Source organism: Phialemonium atrogriseum, assembly GCF_030411735.1.
Source record: "Phialemonium atrogriseum strain 8032-3 unplaced genomic scaffold QBC33scaffold_9, whole genome shotgun sequence".
Lineage (NCBI taxonomy): Eukaryota > Fungi > Ascomycota > Sordariomycetes > Cephalothecales > Cephalothecaceae > Phialemonium > Phialemonium atrogriseum.
In genome coordinates, this window is record NW_026848146.1 from 492,605 (window position 1) to 508,739 (window position 16,135).

Consider the following 16,135-nt stretch of genomic DNA (forward strand, 5'->3'; position numbering starts at 1 on the left):
TTCAATTGGGTGCTCCCCAAGTCTAACTCGCCTCCCATTGCAATGACTTGCTCTACGTTGCCAAGGACAAACACCCGTCACATTATCCTACATAGGAGGTTGTATTACGTGCCACAGGAACTCTGCAAAACAATCCATCAGTGGGTTGGCATCGCGTTGGCATCGCGTCTCACCTCTGTCCTTCATTGAGCTTCCTGGTACTCGATCCAACTTTCAGTCTCCTGTAAGTATGGTTCACTTGCAGATGTCAGTTAGATACCTAGTTAGTAAGGCAAGAGCATTGAATACCTCAATTGCCATTTTAGATAGGTCTGTAGCTGGGGAGGAGGCATCTTCAGTTTGGGGTTGTCGAGCTGGGGACACTGATCCATGATCCATCCAATCTTCATTCTCCTTGTGTCTAGACCTTCAGGGGAAATGTTCAGTCTTTTATTATCGCTGTGCGCTATCTGAACAACCCACTGTCTCTGACAAACTGTAACCTGAATATGACCACAACTCCGTTTCTTTTGATCTTGTTGTTTACCTACCTACCTAACCTACCTACCTAACCTACCTGGCATGTTTGTTGGGACTGCTATAGGTTGATCCCCGGTGTCACAAACAATTGGCTGTTGACACACCACCCTTGTAATTCCGCCTGCCACTTTTCCAACTCGAAAGTGGGTCTGCCCCACAATTGGGTCGTCAGCCTTGCAGGAACACCAAGCTGGCGTCAGGAGATTGTCGGTAAGGGTGGGGGCAACGCTGACTAAAAGCATTTCCTCTCTTCAGCCTTCAATCCGCCGCATCGTCGAATTTCCAAGTCCATATTTGGTTCTAGCTCTCAAAAACCAACACTGCACGCTCTTGAATCTTGATACGAGGTTCAATGTAGAGCAAGTATGCCGTGTTCTCTAATAGCTCACAACCACTTCCGAGCTCAACTGGACTTGCCTCTAGGTTAGGTCTGCGGCTAAGATCCAGCCATATATGCATGGCTCGCCTGAGCGTCTTCTCCCGTGCGCTCCGGACATCTCAATCATGCTGGAACAGTACGCTGAGAGACTCTCCGTGGTGGACGCGGCGGATAGCTTCGGCGAAAATAGGTGCGACATCGAGCACCTCGAGTTTCGGGCACAGGGCCCGGTGCTCGTCCTGGGGGACCGAATTTGTCACGATCACCTTGTCCAGAGCCGATGCATTGATGCGGGCGATAGCATCGCCGCTCATAATCCCATGGGTAATGAGGGCGTACACTGCGGTTGCGCCCTCACGGTGCAGCAACTTGGCAGCCCGCGTTATCGTATTCGCTGTGTCGACAAGGTCATCGATGAGAATGCAAACGCGGTCGCGAACGTCGCCCACAAGCATCATTGTAGCATTCTGTCGCTCTGTAATCTTGGTCGGGCGCCGTTCCTGCATTTCGAGTAAATAGCCGTGCTTCCTCTTCAGTACTTGTGACCTTACCTTGTGAATCAGAGCAAAGTCCATGCCTAGATTGTCGGCAATCGAGGTCGCTCGTTTGGTTCCCCCGGCATCGGGGCTGACAATCACTGCCTCCTTGTAGTTGGGGATTCTCTGCTGGATATATCCCTTGAGCAACGGTCTGGCATAGAGGTTGTCCACGGGGATGTCGAAGAACCCTTGGTATTGGGGATCGTGGAGCTCAAGCGTCACGACGCTGCAGGATCTCAAGTCAGTTTTGTCCGTAGCTCGGCGTGCACAACCTGGCGCGAGCCTGAACTTGTTGAAAAGGACTAGACCTCATGCCCGATCGTACTTACTGATCTGCGCCCGCACATGTTATCAGATTGGCGACCAAAGTCCCTGCTTGGGCGATCCATTTCTTGTATCCGCGCTTTGCCTCAAATGTGCTGATTTGCGATTGGTGCTGTGGCTGTTTTGATTGTAAGCATATAATCTTCTCCCCCTTTCCGGAATGGATTGAACCTACCCCTGGGCGCCCATTAGCTGCGTTCAGGCCTGCCGTTCCCGAAGCCGAAGATCCAAGGTCGTTTGGGATAGGAGATGCGCGCCCGTTGGTAAGAGCAGTCCTGCTTAGCATCCTGGTGATGTCGATACCGTTTGCGAAGGCGCTGGTCTTGGGAACACCTGGACCCGGAGTAGGGGGGACGCTCTCGAAAGTGTATTCCTTGGGAACTTCGACGGCGGGTTTGGACAGGGGTGCGCCGACCTTGTTATACGGCAGGTCGGGCTGGCGCGAGTACGGAAATATTGGGAGGACGGCTGTGACTCTCTTCGCAGAGCCAGTCTTACATGCGGATATCACTGTTTACACCCTCGTCAGTGCCGCCCTGCAAGGGGAATCGAGGGCAAGGCTGGAAGTCCTTACTGATACAGAGCTCTACGAAGTGATCATTGACCGACCCGCCCCCGGACTGCACGATGTAGACGTCTTTGCCTCGCACCGAGTCCTTGATCTCGCAACGAGACTCTCCCACCGAGAACTTGGATAGGATACGATCGCATGGCGGAACTCCTAGTATGTTGCAGATCCTGTCTACGAGGGTGGGGTGCGAGTTGCCAGAGAGGATGACAATGTTTTTAACCATCGTCGCGCTCAGCGCCGGATTCGAGTCGAGAGGTTGACGGAGGACGGACGTTGATAGCCAGCCAAGCGAATATCGCGCCTGAAGATCGTTCGGATGGAAATTCTGGAGAGGATGACTTGGAGGTGTGTGTGAAGTTATTCGCAGCTGGAAGCTAGGAGGTGTCGAGGCCGATGAGAATCGATCCAAGGACAGGTAGGGACCCGGCGAGTTAAAGCAAAGGATTGTAGAAGCAACGAGATGCTAGTCTTTATAACGAAATCATTTTGAGGTTACGCTTTCAAGATTATACTTTCAGGCGAGTCATCCCGTGGGGCAAACTGTTTGTACCGAGTTAGGATGGGGAAAAAATCGGACAGGGATTGTCCATTCACCTGAGTGATTGCGGGGCTCTGCGATGCAGTGACGCACCCACTCTTCTTTCTTCCTCCCTATTTGCTTTTTAGGTAGGAAAAAGTAAAGAAAGCAAATTGGGGCTTCGCCTTGCATCCTTGGCCCCCTAATTGGAGAGGAACTTGTAGCTAAGACCTTACCCAGGTTAGACAATATTGTAATTACTTTGTATTTGGGTTGAAATACATGGCAAGAGCTAGCTGGATGCCCAATATGCCTCTCTACCCCGCCATATTTGGGTTCAACCCGTCTACGACGTAAAGTAGACGACGAGGAAGCCCACCCAGCTGCCCACAACCCCTATCGCCGAGTATGAACTGGTAAACATCAAGGGCAAAAATTCATAGCGCTTCCCGAAAACAATCCTGTGGATCATCGAGCAGTACAGGATCAAGGGGATGCTGACTGCGATGTAGAAGGTGCTGAATCTGTCGAGGAAAAATCGCCGACTGTTGGACGCCGGTGCCAGGCGGTCAAACACCATGAGGAATAACATCAGCCAGAAGACCGTGTAGACGGTCTTGATCGGGAATTCCGCCGGCGTGAAGAGCAGGGGAAACAGCGACACATGGCCCGCAACTGCCAGTGGCCGGAAGGCGCTGAGGTGGCGGCGGTCTTTCAGCGCAATGAGACTGAAAGGTATGATGACCAGCAGGATAGCCTTTTCGTGGACGTGCCAGCCGAATAAGAAGGATGCGTAGCCACAGAGCGTCACCGCCCCGACGAAGTTGTCCCAAGTTGGCTGGAAGAAGAGCTTGAGCAAGGGGATGGCCTGAAGTACAAGTGTCGAGAGGAAGCACATCCTCGGGCTGATATCCGGCAACACGGCAAAGGAGGTGTCACCGACGAGGCCACGTGTAACGCTCTGCAGAGCATCAGCCTTGACAGACAGACCCATCCGTGGTGCCAGAAGGATCAGCACTCGGTCCATGAAGGAGTACATGGCCCAGACATTTGGCGCCCAGTACGCATGGCATAGCCCCCGGGCAAAGGGGAAGAGCCTGCTGAGGATCTGAGGGATCTGCTTCTTCAACGCGAAAGGGCCAAAAGCGATGCCGAAGATTACGACTATCCCTGCTCCCAGTTTGATGCAGTTCAGTAACTGAATCCTGAAGACGGACTTGGGCGATAGACAGTAGACCCTAAGCAGGAAAACGAAATATGCCGGCGCCAGGTATAGGTAGATGTGTTTCATGCACAACAGGGTCGCAAAAATGAGCCCACTTCCAAGCAAGGTTGACTTCTTTCGGGCCAAGACGAGTGACGCGATTAGGATGCCATACATGCAACCGTTATATTGGAAATGTATGTGGTCGATGATCAGCAGCCCCGGAGAGAGCAAGACAGAGATCGCTGCGGCTTGCGCTGCACGCTTCGAACCGCCCCTTGATGAGTCCACGAACCTATCGTCAATCAGCCTTGCCTGCCAGGCACACAAACACAACAACCAGCGGGCGACGGAAGGGCCTACATCTGCAGCGCATATACGAGAAGCAACTCGGTTATAATGACGGTAAACCTCTGGAAGTAAACAGTCCGCCAGCTGTCGTACTCAAGATTGTAGATGCGAAGCATGGCCGGGTCTACCAGCTTCGCTACCTGGGAGAGGATCCATTCGAAGTAGGCGAAAAAAGGTGGGTAATCAAGGGTCCATTCCGAGGTTTTCTCGTAGTACCACTCCCAGAGAGGGAGGCTGTTGGTGATTGCCAGCCAATTGCGATGAACTTCGAAGTCTGTTGATTTGCTGTTGGGGATTCAGCTGTCAGTGGTGAGGCCAAGGTCAGACGTCGGAAAGACGGCGGGGAAGAACTCACTAAGCTGGGAATAGAAGGATTTTGAAGGCCGAAGCCACTATCGCGCATTGCGCGAGAGTAGGATAGTTCTCCGCCATGGACACATTGAGGCTGGCCTGATGTTGCGTCTCCTCTCGAAGTCGGTGCAAGTCGCACAGGCTCGAGGGGCACTTTTTTTCTGGGGGAGCGAAGGAATTCGTTGCATGTTAACAGGGGCCAGACCAGCACAGGCATGTGGGCCAAATTTGATTGGCAGTGCGCCGATTGGATCCAATCTAATTCAAGAGGTTCAAGCCACAGTCAACACACCTTTTCCCCGCAGCTAGACCCTTGCAATTGTGGCGCTTGCTAACTTGCACTTGGGGAAGCTCCTGGAAGCTCCTGCATGCGGGGGTAGGTTTGGAAAGCTGGCTTTTTGAGGCACGAGAATCTTGTCTCAGGTTCCCCAACCCCCGAAAAGAACTACATTGCTCTGTCCATCGTATCGTATTTGGATGTAATGATAGTGGCTGCTTGTTCGTTTTTCTTTGCATGTTAATCCTCTTCTATATATGGATTTTCCGAAATACCCCTGAGGCCCAATCATAAATTTGTCTTGCTCTGTATATTTCTCCCGGTGTCGCGGTTAATACCTAGGTACCTCCCTAGTTTGGGGAAGCCAGCCTCGACATCTGCAACTGCAAAGTGTCCAAGTGTCCTCAGCCGGGAGGAGCAGCTCCGGCAAAAACGAAGAAAAAAAAAGCGAATTGCGAATTGCTCTCCTTTTGCTTTGAGCGCTGCACGATTTGCACTGCATAGACGCCCCAGATCCAGTACCGCACCCGTCCGCGATGCGTTTACCTTTAAGCGTCGCCGTAGTGGTCGCGAGCCTCGCACAGGCTCAGGCCCAATATCTCGTCAACGATATCAGCTTCGGCCATGGAGCTAGGTATGTCTGACTCGTCTGCCGTGTAGCTCGTGATCGATTGGTCCTAACACAGCTCCTCGTGCAGGATAAGCCCCGAGGGACAGTCCTCGATCCCCAATTTCGCCATCCAGGGTGCTCCCAACCTCCCGGAGCTCCTCTCCAACAAAGTAATCCTCACGCCTCCAGCGCCTGGCAACCAGCGCGGAGCCGTGTGGTCGGACAAGCAACTGCAGCAATTAAACTGGATTGCCGATGTCGATTTCCGCGCCACGGGCCCCGAACGGGGCGGGGGAAACTTGCAGATCTGGCTCGTGCGGAACGGTGCCCATGATGTTGGTACGGGGAGCATCTACACCGTGTCGAAATTCGAGGGTCTCGCGCTCGTCATCGACGGGCACGGGGGTTACGGGGGCATGATCCGCGGGTTCCTGAACGACGGTTCGACGGATTACAAAAAGTCCAACGTGGATCAGCTCTCGTTTGGACATTGTAACTTCGCCTACCGAAACCTGGGCCGGCCCTCGCAGGTCAAGCTGCGCCACTCCGACTCCACGTTCAGGGTAGAGGTCGACGGCAGGCTGTGTTTCGAAAGCGACAAAGTCCGCATCCCCCCCGGCTACCACGTCGGCATCACGGCCGCCTCGGCCGACAACCCGGACTCGTTCGAGGTGTTCAAGCTAGTCGTGCTCACCGAGGACCAGCACAACCAGAACAACAACCAGAACCAAGATCAAGATCAGGGCTCGCAGCAGCAGGAAAGGCCGCAGATGGTGTTCGGCCGGTCGGGCCAGACCGTCGGACAGCCGGCCGGGTTGACGCAAGACGCCCCTTTCGACGATGATATTCCCGACCAGAGCGCCGATCAATTCACTAGCTCCAAGGCGCAATTCACGGACCTGCACAACCGCCTCCAGAGCGTCAACCACCACCTATCGACCATCTTCCGCACCATCGCGACGCAGAACACTGTGGGCGAGAAACGACACGAGGAGACGTCCATCTTCCTCGGCGAGCTCAAGGGCCGGCTGTCCGTGCTGGACCGGCTGGACAAGCTGGACAAGCTGGACCTCCTCGAGCAGCGCATCGCCAACCTCGAGAGGGAGATGCACATGTTGAGGACCGACCTCGTGCAGAAGGTGCGCGATTCGGAGCACGCGGTCAAGTCCTTCGTCGTCGACAAGCACGAGAACATGCAGGAGAGCATCAAGGCGAGCGCCCCCGGTCACACGAAGCTTATCCTAGTCATGATCGGCACCCAGATGCTGCTAGTCGCGGCATTCATCCTCTACAAGAGACGGAAGGCGTCGCCAAAGAAGTATTTGTAAGACGGAAGCGAGGGGGGAAACGAGGCTGCTACCTATGCAAGGTCTATGTTATACAGAGAGAGGCGCGGGCGTTCTGAATTATGCATTATGTCTTGTTCTTTCTTTTTTGCTTCTCACTTCAGGCTAGCCGAAATGAAGATACGTGATGACTTAGACCACGCCTGCTGGCCGAGGTTCAATTGGTATTTGGGCGTGATAGCATGCGTTTCCTGCCACAATTTGCTCATGACCCTCTCTCATCTCACACGCAGCCTCAAACCCGACCTCCCAACCAACGAAGCGAGCGAGTTGAGAGAGACACGTAAACTCTCTAAGCCGCCTAGCTACCGTTGATAATCCTCAGTGCCTCGTCCCCCTTGGGCGCCGTCGTCAGGTTCTCGTAGCCGTCCTCCGTGACGAGGATGTCGTCTTCGATACGCACCCCGCCGACGGGGTAGTACTTCTCCAAGACGGCCTTGTCGATGTATTTCGCGTGTGCCGCGTTCGTGAGGAAGTAGGCCTCGATGTACTCTCGGCAGAAGTATCTGTGGGCCGGCGGGTCAGCCAACGTTCTCCCTATTCCCGACAGCCCCCTTTCCACGCTTTTCATGTTTTTGTTTGTCACCTTTAGGAAAGAGGAAATTACTCACATGCCCGGTTCGATCGTCACAACCATATTCTTCTCCAGCCTCCGCCCGCCCCCACCCAACGACGACGACGACGACGCGGTCCCGCCCCCGCGACACAGCGCAGCCGCCATCTCAGGCGACACCCACTCCCTCCTCCCCGCCGCGCCACGGCCCCGTGTACCCAGACCCCCAAGCCCTCTGCCGCCCCCGGCAGCAGCAGCAGCAGCAGCAGGCAGCAGAAGCGGCTCCCCGCCGGCGACGTCGTGGACCTCGAGCCCGACGTGGTGGCCGAGGCCGTGCGGGAAGAAGGCCGCGACGGTGCCCAGCGCGAGCACCTCGCCCGCCGTCCCGCCGCGCAGCAGGCCCAGGCGCAGCAGGCCCCCGACGGCGACGGCGCACGCGCGCGCGTGCAGCGACCGGAACGACGCGCCGGGCCGCACGCGCGAGACGCACTCGTCCTGCATGCGCTCGACGACGGCGTAGATGGCCGCCGCCTCGGGGGTCGGGGCGATCATGGCGCCGCCGCCGCCCCCCAACCTGCCGTCGCGGGTGCGCGTGCGCGTGAGGGGGAGGGTGCGCGTCACGTCGCTGGCGTAGCAGGCCCACTCGCACCCGGCGTCCAGGACGACGAGCTGCCGGCCCGCCAGCGACTGGTCGTTGTCCTCGTAGTGGAGGGTCGCCGCGTTGGTGCCCGACCCGGCGATCACCGGGTAGGCCATCTTCTTGGCCCCGCGGGCCATGCACGTCGCCTGGAAGATGGCCTCGAGCTCGCACTCGTTTGTCAGCCGCCGCAGGCGCTCCAGCACCGCACGGTGCGCCGCGCTCGTCACCGCGTTGGCCTGCCGGATCAGGGCGACCTCGTAGTCCGTCTTGACGACCCGGGCCGCGTCCATGGCGGGTCGTAGGCGGGCCGTGTCGATGTGCGGCGCGGCCGCGCCAGTCGGCGGCCCGTCGCCGTCGCCGTCGAGCTTAGGGGTCTGGCCGGGGTGGAGGGCGAAGACGGTGGTCTGCGGGTGCTGGCGGAGGTACCGGTGCAGGTACGAGGTGAGGTTGAAGGTGTACCTCACGTCATCGACGTGCAGCCGCTCCTTGCACTCGGCGATGCCCGGGGTGGTGCCATACCAGAGGACCTGGCGCGGGTCCGTGTACGGGATCCATAGGATCAGCCAGTCGCGTGCGATCTCGTAGGTCACGGCGCAGTTGGCGAAGCCGGCGCCGGAGAGGTAGTAGAAGCTAGATTTTGCCTTGGTCAGGAAACTAGGGCATTCGTTTTCGCGGCGCCGGGGTGAGCTCCGCCCGAGGCAAGCACATACTAACGACGCTGTCGGAACTCAGGGGCCATGTCCGAGTCCTCGTACCGCTGGGACTCTTGGCCCAGCAGATAGATGAGTCCATCTCTGGCACCGAGCTCTTTGGCAACCTTCTTTGCATGCTCCTTGGCTTTGGGCGAAACATCACAAGTTAGCAAAGCTCCCCGATTCAGGGACAAACGCCCCCAGAATGTCAACGGTGCCAACTCCGAGGGAGGAGTCGGCTCCGAGGTCACGGTTCGCCCAGTTTCACCGGTCCAGCGTATTCTCCACTCCCCCGAACCACTTGGTGGGGACGATAGGCACCGTGCGATGAAAATCAGGCTTTGTCAAGAAAGAGGCCCTGAATGGCACACCGCCCGAGACGAGATGATGGTTCATTATTACCTGGGTACTTGCCGCTAGCTTCAGCAACCAAAGGCCATAGCGCACGGGCTTCAACTTCGTCCGTGGCAGCTGTAGATGTGGGAGACAGCTTCACCTCGATAGCCCTAGCCGTTGGTTAATCCATGTGTGTCAGTATTCTGGTGCATGTCCCAATAGTGCAATGGGGCGGTAGGACCCCTAGCGAGACCGGCAGGAGAGTTGGCGGCGGGTGGAAGGGAAACGGGGGAGAATTCCCATTCTCCCAAGTTTCATTCGAGCATACATACAGCGCATCAAACTCATCCACCTCGACCAGCTCATGATCGACTTCCATCCTTATCTGACAGCTCGAGTGTTGGCACGACCCAGAATCAAGAAGTATCAAACGTGTCGACGTATCGACGTATCGACGTATCGAGGGGAGTTTGGTATGGAGATTATCCGTGCTTCACCGTAAGAGGCACGACTCGGTCAGCAAGGGTTCCCCGCCGGATATGGATGCCGAGAGTTTCGGCCCTACTACCCTTCACACCAACGGAAGGAACGAGAACGGGGAGAAAATGGGAGCGCGACGTGTAAATGCTGCGGAATGACGTCTGGACGGAATAGAGAGCGAATAAATATCTATCAGCCCTGGGGTTTTGTGGCACAATGACACACGTAAATTGCGTTAGTCAATAGTCTCCATCACACTCCCCTCCATAATACGAAGATACGAAGTTGGCCAAGCGGTTCAGCGAGCCCCCGACGCCAGAAACCAAGTAATCCTTACAGTACACAGTACGACTCATCCAGAAACGCCCACCCACTGTCCTTGTCCCTTACCTCCATGCTACTACCTAACCTACCTACCTTACCTTGTCTACAACGCCGCATCTTGTTTCCTGCTGGTTCAGCCCTCCTGCCTGGCCTCACCTGACCCGACCTGACCCAGTCTTTGACGCTTCGTGAGCCAGAGTCGAGTCATACTTTCGTAATGCTAATTCACTGGATGGGACCAGTCCCATGTCCACGATGGATCAGGTCCGGGCGGAATGCCGCACCTGGTTCCCTGTTTTCCCGTTCCTTGTTCCATGCATCTTCATCAATCTCTCCTCTTTTTCACCTCAAGCCTTCTATCTCAACCGTCCATATATATGTGCAAATGAAAAGGGGGGGAAATATGTACAGCCAGCCAGAACTTTGATGCTGGATAAATAAAACTGAGTATGTGTTGTATGTAGAGAGAGAAATCGTTCGATTCAGAGCCAGCCGTGGGGTATCATAAGATGCCGATGCGTAACGCACAATGCTTTTCTTTCCCCCTCGTGGCATAAAGCGATCAAACCGACGTGCGCCCCCCGGACCGGATCCCCGTATACTGGATCTGAACAAACCGTCCAAGAAGATCGTAGCTTCATAGTCGTGTCAAGAGGATATTTCGTCGCAACTGACTAGCAGCTCTGTATGTGGATCTCCTCCACCCTGAATCTATCCGGACTGTTCCAACTCCTAAAAGAGAGTGCATGATATTTTGTAGCCTTTAGGACAAGATACCGCAACTATTCTTCCCAAGATACCGAATCCGAGAAAGGCAAGCCCTACAGCTGCCTATAGCCCGAGTTGCCAAGCATGTCTCCCCAATCCTCTCGGAAATTCGGGTCTGCCAACATGTCTTCCAACTCTCTCTGCTGTTGCCGCTGCGGAGTTAAGTTCTGGTGATGTGCTGGCGGTGTCTGCTGCATGGGTACCATATTGGACGGGTTATACATATGCGAGGCAAGGCCGAGCCCCTGTTGGCTTTGTTGGTCCTGTTGAACCAAGTACGGTGCTGGTTGCCCGAGCAGGTGGCCTTCGATGTCGTCGTAAAGGTTGGGTATGTAGAACTGCATCGACCCTGGCTGCTGGCTCCTCCCGGGGGGGCCGGCATGTCCGCCCTGCGCCTGGCTTGTGAAATCCGTTAGAGGCTGCTGGTTTGGATACGCAAACGGGTCGCCCGAAGGGAACATCATCTCGTCTAGTTTGTGCAGCGGTTTGTGGCTCGCACTAGGAGTATGCATCTGGTGGTAATTCGGTAGCTGCGCATGCATGGTTCCCGGTGTGCTGCTTGTTTCCGAGCTCTCGCCCGTCGAGGGGATGTCCAATGGCAAGAGGTCCTGGAAGTTGGCCGAGAAGTTTTGGCCATGGAGGCCCTGGTGCATTCCCGCCGTGTCGAGCGATGCCCTGTGGAGAGATGTCGGGTGGTTCTCTCCGGCCGGTCCGCTCCGTGGTCGGTTGAGTTCTTCGGATCGACGCTGAGGCTTAGCGCCTTGCAAACCGGGGCGAGCCTGTGCTGATGCTATGCCCGACTTTGGCACCGGGGCTGAGCGTTTTCTCGTCGGCATGGCGCGGCCCTTCATCTTTTTGAGCTTGTCGGGAAGCTGGTCGAAGAGAGACTTAAAACTGGTCAGCAAAGCCCTCCTCCCCTTTCCAGACCCCAGCAAGTAGGGCTCGGCACTTACCGTCAGAGTAGTGGTGACTCTATCAGCGGCCATACTTCTCCGAGCAAGGCTCGCGACCACCTCTCGTCCCGCCCTTGCATCCGCTAGTATCTCTGCAGAGCCAGACTTGTCCGGGTTTTCGAGTACGTAGAACACCAGGGACAAGATGGCGAAGAACTCGGTGTAAAGCATAAACCAGTACGGCCCGATAAGCACAGTTTGTTTTCGAAGCTCGGTCCCGATGTGGACGATATTTCGGGAGACACTGACCCCAGCTGCCGCGCAGGCGTAATACCTCTCATCGATATTCTTGCCAGCAGAGAGTCGTGGTGAGGCGTAGTGTAGGAACGGTCTGTAGAGCATCATCTGGACGTGCGCATAGCCAAACCTCAGAATAGTCCGAACTCTGCGCAATGATTCCCATTAGTGGCCAATTCATAGCAATAGGGGGAGTACTCGGGACTGGGAGGCGGAGGATGGGCAAGCACAAGGGGGAAAAGAGGGAGAGACAGAGAGAGAGAGAGAGAGAGAGTGAGAAAGGAGCAGCCCGAGGCGGCTGGGCGAAGGGCTCATCAAGCTGAGCTCAAATGCTGGAACAGAAAACTGGGAGATATACCGGATCACTTCAATCGGCCCTTCGGGACTAGGCCGCCAATGTGTGGGAAGTTGTTCGTACCAGTCCTGGAGGTCTTCCTCGATCTCCCGGATCTTCCCATACTCGACCAGGTAGGGAGCATTCCTGGTATCCTCGTCTGCAACGAATTCATGGACCACTTTCTGAGGGTAGATGTGTTTCACCACTTTCGTAAGTATTCTCATGAGCCTCACATGTGCATTGAACGCCTGGAGAAAAGACGGTGTCCCTGCCGGTGGTGCAAGAATCGCGTCCTTGGTGATATATTCGTCGTCGACTTCGGTAGGTAACGGCTGGTCAATGTCCTCTTCGTTCAGCAACATGGGAAAGCCAAGGATGGTGGAGATGTATGTGTCCATCTGTCGGATAACATAAAAACATCTGCGCCGCGTTTCGTCCTCGATAGGAGTGATCTTTGCATGCTTCAAGTGCCGGTGTAGGCCCATCCGGATCGCGGATCGCAGGGCAATACCAACGAAAGAATAGCAACCGCTGATGTTAGCGGCCACCTGGAGGAAGAGAAGCATAAACAGCAACGCTTGCAGGGTGGTTAGATCTCTGCATTCAGCGACATCCTGGAGTAGAACTCGTGCCGAAGCGTAGTATTTCAACCTAAACAAACGCAGAATGGATTAAACTCCTGTCTTGCTTCTGTGGATCGGGACATCATACCCTTCGTCCATGGCGGTCTTGTAGTCGACGGAATTAGACGGGTCATTCCCCGATGTGTTGTACATGCAGCCGAGAGAGAGAACCGAGTACAGGAGTCCTAGGAACCGGTTCTCTTCGGTGCCGAATTTCTCGGGCGGCAACTCGTATACCCTATCGAACATCTCGTAGAAGGATGGGATATGTACGATTCTGAGCAAGCAGGTAGCACAGTTTAGAGAATAGTAGCATAAAGTGCGTGCTCTCTCCCGCGGGGGAAGATCGTAGATGTTCGGCAGGGCGGAAAGGTCCCAGGGCGAGCCGGAGCTCGATCTGGGCGAGTCGAGGCTGAACAGACCCGGCGGACGAAGAGGTCGAACAACAAAGGGGGTGCGGTAGTCGTTGCCTAGCAAGCCTCGAAAGTGCTCTTTCATGCGTTTCAGGAAAACGGCGCCGGACGAGGTCCCGTGGAAGTCCCATTCGCCACCTTCAGATAGGTCCAGTTGGCCCATGGCCTCGATCATGGACATGATCTTCGCGTCTTGGCTCTCGGGTTGCCTGGCGGTTTCGGTCCTGAGTCTTGCCACCTGAGCCCTGGCTTGCTCTCTGTTGCGAAACTCCTGCTGGATAGACGGGTCAAGATTGTGGTCGTTCAGGTCAACATCTGGCCTGACCTCGCGGAGGAGCGCCTCCGCTCGCTGTAGGCGACTTTCCAGCGCCTCGATATACTGCGGTGCCGGGTTTCTACGCCGGTTAGATGGTTTATCGTACGTGCATTCTGGGGGTTACAAAGGTCAGCACGCAGAGAGGGGGAAACAGGATGAAGGGGGGGGAGGGCGTCGGTGGCTTTACCATAACTGTAGACAGAGCAATGGGTGCAAGGCTGCTTGCCGTCGCATTTGATCTTTTTCCGTCGACATTCATCGCAGGCCCTCGTCACCCTCCGCCGTTTCTGGACCGGCATGCTCAAACCGCCGGCGGAAGGGTTACGCGCTCCGCTCGAATCCACGGACTCTGCCTTCACTTGCACATGAGCAGCCGACGACCTGGGGCTTCCCGGGATGGACACATCGTCCCCGGGAGACGAGAAAGCCGACTCGTCTTCAGAGCCATCGGGAGATGCTCCGGAACCCATGGCGTCGAGGGCAGGGTTGCTGGTGTCGGCGGTCGAGTGCTGCGGCGGTTGAGATGGAGGACGGTCGCGCTGGGATTTCTTGAGCTCGCCGAGCCGGGCTGCCTTATCAGCCATCCCGCGTGGGTCAATTGGCGGGCAACTCGTCCTCCGTCGGGTTCTTGGCACTGCTCGACGGGGCTTCTTAAGGAGATCTGCATGTCAGAGGAGACCCGCAGCACATAGTGTGGTTTGTCCACGGAGCGAAGAGCAATAGATTGGGCCCGGGCTGGAGGGGCGCGCAAGCCAGAGATACAAAGACAAGGAAGAAGGGCTCCAGGGAGGTAGTAGTGTACTATGGGGGCGGTAGGGTGGGAGGTACACATGTACGGATACAATACATACATAAGGAGGTAGGCCATACAGGGGTGTGTGGATCGTAGGGCAAGCCAAGACAACCTTCCCACTGGTCGCCAGTCGGACACAATAGCCGCCTGGTCAAGGCTCTGTTCGCTTGTTCTGAACTTCTCCCCGCGGAGCACAGGGATATAGACACAGAGGGGTGGGAAGGGGGGAGCTACTTTGCAGGAGTACTCTGTAGTGTAGACGCGGCGAGAGGAGGGCTGGAATCGGAGAGGGGAGCGAACCAAGAGTTACAAACAAGATGCGTTGGGGATTCGAGGGAAGGCTGTTAATGAAAGCGAGGCAATATTCCTAGTGGAACCGCTAAGGCAGAGGATGCGTGTGCCAGTGCCGACTTGGAGGTGGAACCGCTTGAGTAACAGAGTGTCCATAGATTGCCAAGGATATTTGACGCGAGAACCGACGGAGCGCCGGGAGAACAAAATCAAGATCACTGCAAATTGGGAGCATAGACGGAGGCCAATAAGGGGGGCACGCAAGACCAACAATGTGCAGTGTAGATTGGGGAGGCACTGGGAGGGTCAACCGATTCTTCGGGAAGGGGGGGCGAACTAACAGACATAGCATCAAGGTAGTACATGAGTGAATCCTACATAGTACATGGATGACTTCGAGTTGGAGGTCGAGTTATGAGTGCAGGTGGACCTGGGAGTGGGTAGAATAGGGATAGCACAGGAGTCGTCAGTCGCGGACGCGTTATTAGCGATAAGTCCGGGGGACCAATGACGGGAGGGAGGGAATCGCTCCGCATCCCTGGAACTCATGGGGCACGACCCGACCACGAGCAGAAAATGTACATCCAAGTACTTGTCTCCACCCGGCTACCTAAGAAGAGGTACCAGCACGCTCCAGCAGCCCAGCACTACCAGGTGGCTCCTGCCTCGTCAAGGTAGGTACACCCGGGCTACCCACTGTGTAGTGGAGAGGTGGGTACGGATTACAGTACCTGGGATGAACATCCATGGCAATGGAACTCCTCCGGAAACATCCCATTTAGCCCCGCGGGGCATCATCCTGTTGCAGGCCCCTTCTCTTCTTTCTCTCCCATAGTATGGCAGCTTATACTGAGACTCCGAATTCGTCGAAAGACGACAGTGACACGGGCGTGCGTACGTGCGCAGCAAGAAGACGGGATAGCGGGGATCATGGCATGGATATACGTGTACATCATAAGAAAAGTGCACATATGATGGAACCGAACCGTCTGAGCATACCCCAACGGGTATTTTGCGAGGAACATCCATGCCTCCCTCCCATGTCGCCTCTCTTCCTCAGTCGCTCAATACAGTAAGACCCCCTGACGCCGGTTCTGCCCTACTGCGTATTATTCCCGGCTGGAGTCGACCGATCCGACGCTACAAGAGGGAAAAAGCACCAGGTCAGTGGGAGAGGGGGTACATACGCAGTAAATGAAGGAAAGATGGGACGGAATAAAAAAACAATAAAAATATTGTCAGATTACGTTGATCCACGGTTCTGTGGAAGTGGCAGCTGCCATCCGAGACACGGCGTTGTCTGACCTGCGCTCTATCCTGCAGCCTCGTAGGTGCTGTTCCTACTAAGTAGGTAGTCGGTCAACTTACACCCCGCCTCGGGCAGCCAACCC

At 55.7% G+C, this 16,135-nt stretch overlaps 5 protein-coding genes across 5 annotated transcripts; 1 reads left to right on the forward strand and 4 right to left on the reverse strand.

Annotated features, from left to right (window-relative positions):
- Nucleotides 1–889: 889 nt before the first annotated feature.
- On the reverse strand, nucleotides 890–2,689 carry QBC33DRAFT_379357 (phosphoribosyltransferase-like protein). The gene is made up of 4 exons (XM_060424051.1): nucleotides 2,336–2,689; nucleotides 1,937–2,271; nucleotides 1,767–1,879; nucleotides 890–1,663 (listed from the first exon to the last, which is right to left on the reverse strand). The coding sequence occupies exons 1-4, from the start codon at nucleotides 2,553–2,555 to the stop codon at nucleotides 1,018–1,020; spliced, it is 1,314 nt and encodes a 437-aa protein (XP_060284689.1). The 5' UTR covers nucleotides 2,556–2,689; the 3' UTR covers nucleotides 890–1,017.
- Nucleotides 2,690–3,072: 383 nt separating this feature from the next.
- Nucleotides 3,073–5,025, reverse strand: QBC33DRAFT_535102 (glycosyl transferase). Its single transcript, XM_060427590.1, has 3 exons — nucleotides 4,760–5,025; nucleotides 4,417–4,689; nucleotides 3,073–4,348 (listed from the first exon to the last, which is right to left on the reverse strand). Exons 1-3 carry the CDS (start codon nucleotides 4,834–4,836, stop codon nucleotides 3,196–3,198), a joined length of 1,503 nt encoding a protein of 500 aa, XP_060284690.1. The 5' UTR covers nucleotides 4,837–5,025; the 3' UTR covers nucleotides 3,073–3,195.
- Nucleotides 5,026–5,149: 124 nt separating this feature from the next.
- Nucleotides 5,150–7,181, forward strand: QBC33DRAFT_535104 (concanavalin A-like lectin/glucanase). Its single transcript, XM_060427591.1, has 2 exons — nucleotides 5,150–5,666; nucleotides 5,731–7,181. The coding sequence occupies exons 1-2, from the start codon at nucleotides 5,569–5,571 to the stop codon at nucleotides 6,968–6,970; spliced, it is 1,338 nt and encodes a 445-aa protein (XP_060284691.1). The 5' UTR covers nucleotides 5,150–5,568; the 3' UTR covers nucleotides 6,971–7,181.
- On the reverse strand, nucleotides 6,947–9,898 carry QBC33DRAFT_618673 (putative Xaa-Pro aminopeptidase). The gene is made up of 5 exons (XM_060432714.1): nucleotides 9,542–9,898; nucleotides 9,276–9,379; nucleotides 8,892–9,018; nucleotides 7,600–8,811; nucleotides 6,947–7,494 (listed from the first exon to the last, which is right to left on the reverse strand). The coding sequence occupies exons 1-5, from the start codon at nucleotides 9,586–9,588 to the stop codon at nucleotides 7,290–7,292; spliced, it is 1,695 nt and encodes a 564-aa protein (XP_060284692.1). The 5' UTR covers nucleotides 9,589–9,898; the 3' UTR covers nucleotides 6,947–7,289.
- Nucleotides 9,899–10,834: 936 nt separating this feature from the next.
- On the reverse strand, nucleotides 10,835–14,130 carry QBC33DRAFT_448976 (fungal-specific transcription factor domain-containing protein; the record flags this gene model as incomplete). The annotated part of the gene is made up of 5 exons (XM_060424499.1): nucleotides 10,835–11,668; nucleotides 11,735–12,119; nucleotides 12,330–12,959; nucleotides 13,020–13,773; nucleotides 13,848–14,130. 5 exons carry the CDS (start codon nucleotides 14,128–14,130, stop codon nucleotides 10,835–10,837), a joined length of 2,886 nt encoding a protein of 961 aa, XP_060284693.1.
- Nucleotides 14,131–16,135: the final 2,005 nt, after the last annotated feature.

What these genes read in the sequence shown, in the direction of transcription:
- QBC33DRAFT_379357 (XM_060424051.1), bottom strand. Translation starts at nt 2,555, where the DNA reads ATGGTTAAAAACATTGTCATCCTCTCTGGCAACTCGCACCCCACCCTC. An exon ending in CAGCTAATGGGCGCCCAGGG is followed by an intron (nt 1,880 to 1,936) that starts GTAGGTTCAATC and finishes CAATCAAAACAG; the next exon opens with CCACAGCACCAATCGCAAAT. An exon ending in ACATGTGCGGGCGCAGATCA is followed by an intron (nt 1,664 to 1,766) that starts GTAAGTACGATC and finishes GAGATCCTGCAG; the next exon opens with CGTCGTGACGCTTGAGCTCC.
- QBC33DRAFT_535102 (XM_060427590.1), bottom strand. Translation starts at nt 4,836, where the DNA reads ATGGCGGAGAACTATCCTACTCTCGCGCAATGCGCGATAGTGGCTTCG. An exon ending in ATCCTTCTATTCCCAGCTTA is followed by an intron (nt 4,690 to 4,759) that starts GTGAGTTCTTCC and finishes AATCCCCAACAG; the next exon opens with CAAATCAACAGACTTCGAAG. An exon ending in CTCGTATATGCGCTGCAGAT is followed by an intron (nt 4,349 to 4,416) that starts GTAGGCCCTTCC and finishes GATTGACGATAG; the next exon opens with GTTCGTGGACTCATCAAGGG.
- QBC33DRAFT_535104 (XM_060427591.1), top strand. Translation starts at nt 5,569, where the DNA reads ATGCGTTTACCTTTAAGCGTCGCCGTAGTGGTCGCGAGCCTCGCACAG. An exon ending in AGCTTCGGCCATGGAGCTAG is followed by an intron (nt 5,667 to 5,730) that starts GTATGTCTGACT and finishes CTCCTCGTGCAG; the next exon opens with GATAAGCCCCGAGGGACAGT.
- QBC33DRAFT_618673 (XM_060432714.1), bottom strand. Translation starts at nt 9,588, where the DNA reads ATGGAAGTCGATCATGAGCTGGTCGAGGTGGATGAGTTTGATGCGCT. An exon ending in AGCTAGCGGCAAGTACCCAG is followed by an intron (nt 9,019 to 9,275) that starts GTAATAATGAAC and finishes TTTCGCCCAAAG; the next exon opens with CCAAGGAGCATGCAAAGAAG. An exon ending in GTGACGATCGAACCGGGCAT is followed by an intron (nt 7,495 to 7,599) that starts GTGAGTAATTTC and finishes GCCGGCCCACAG; the next exon opens with ATACTTCTGCCGAGAGTACA.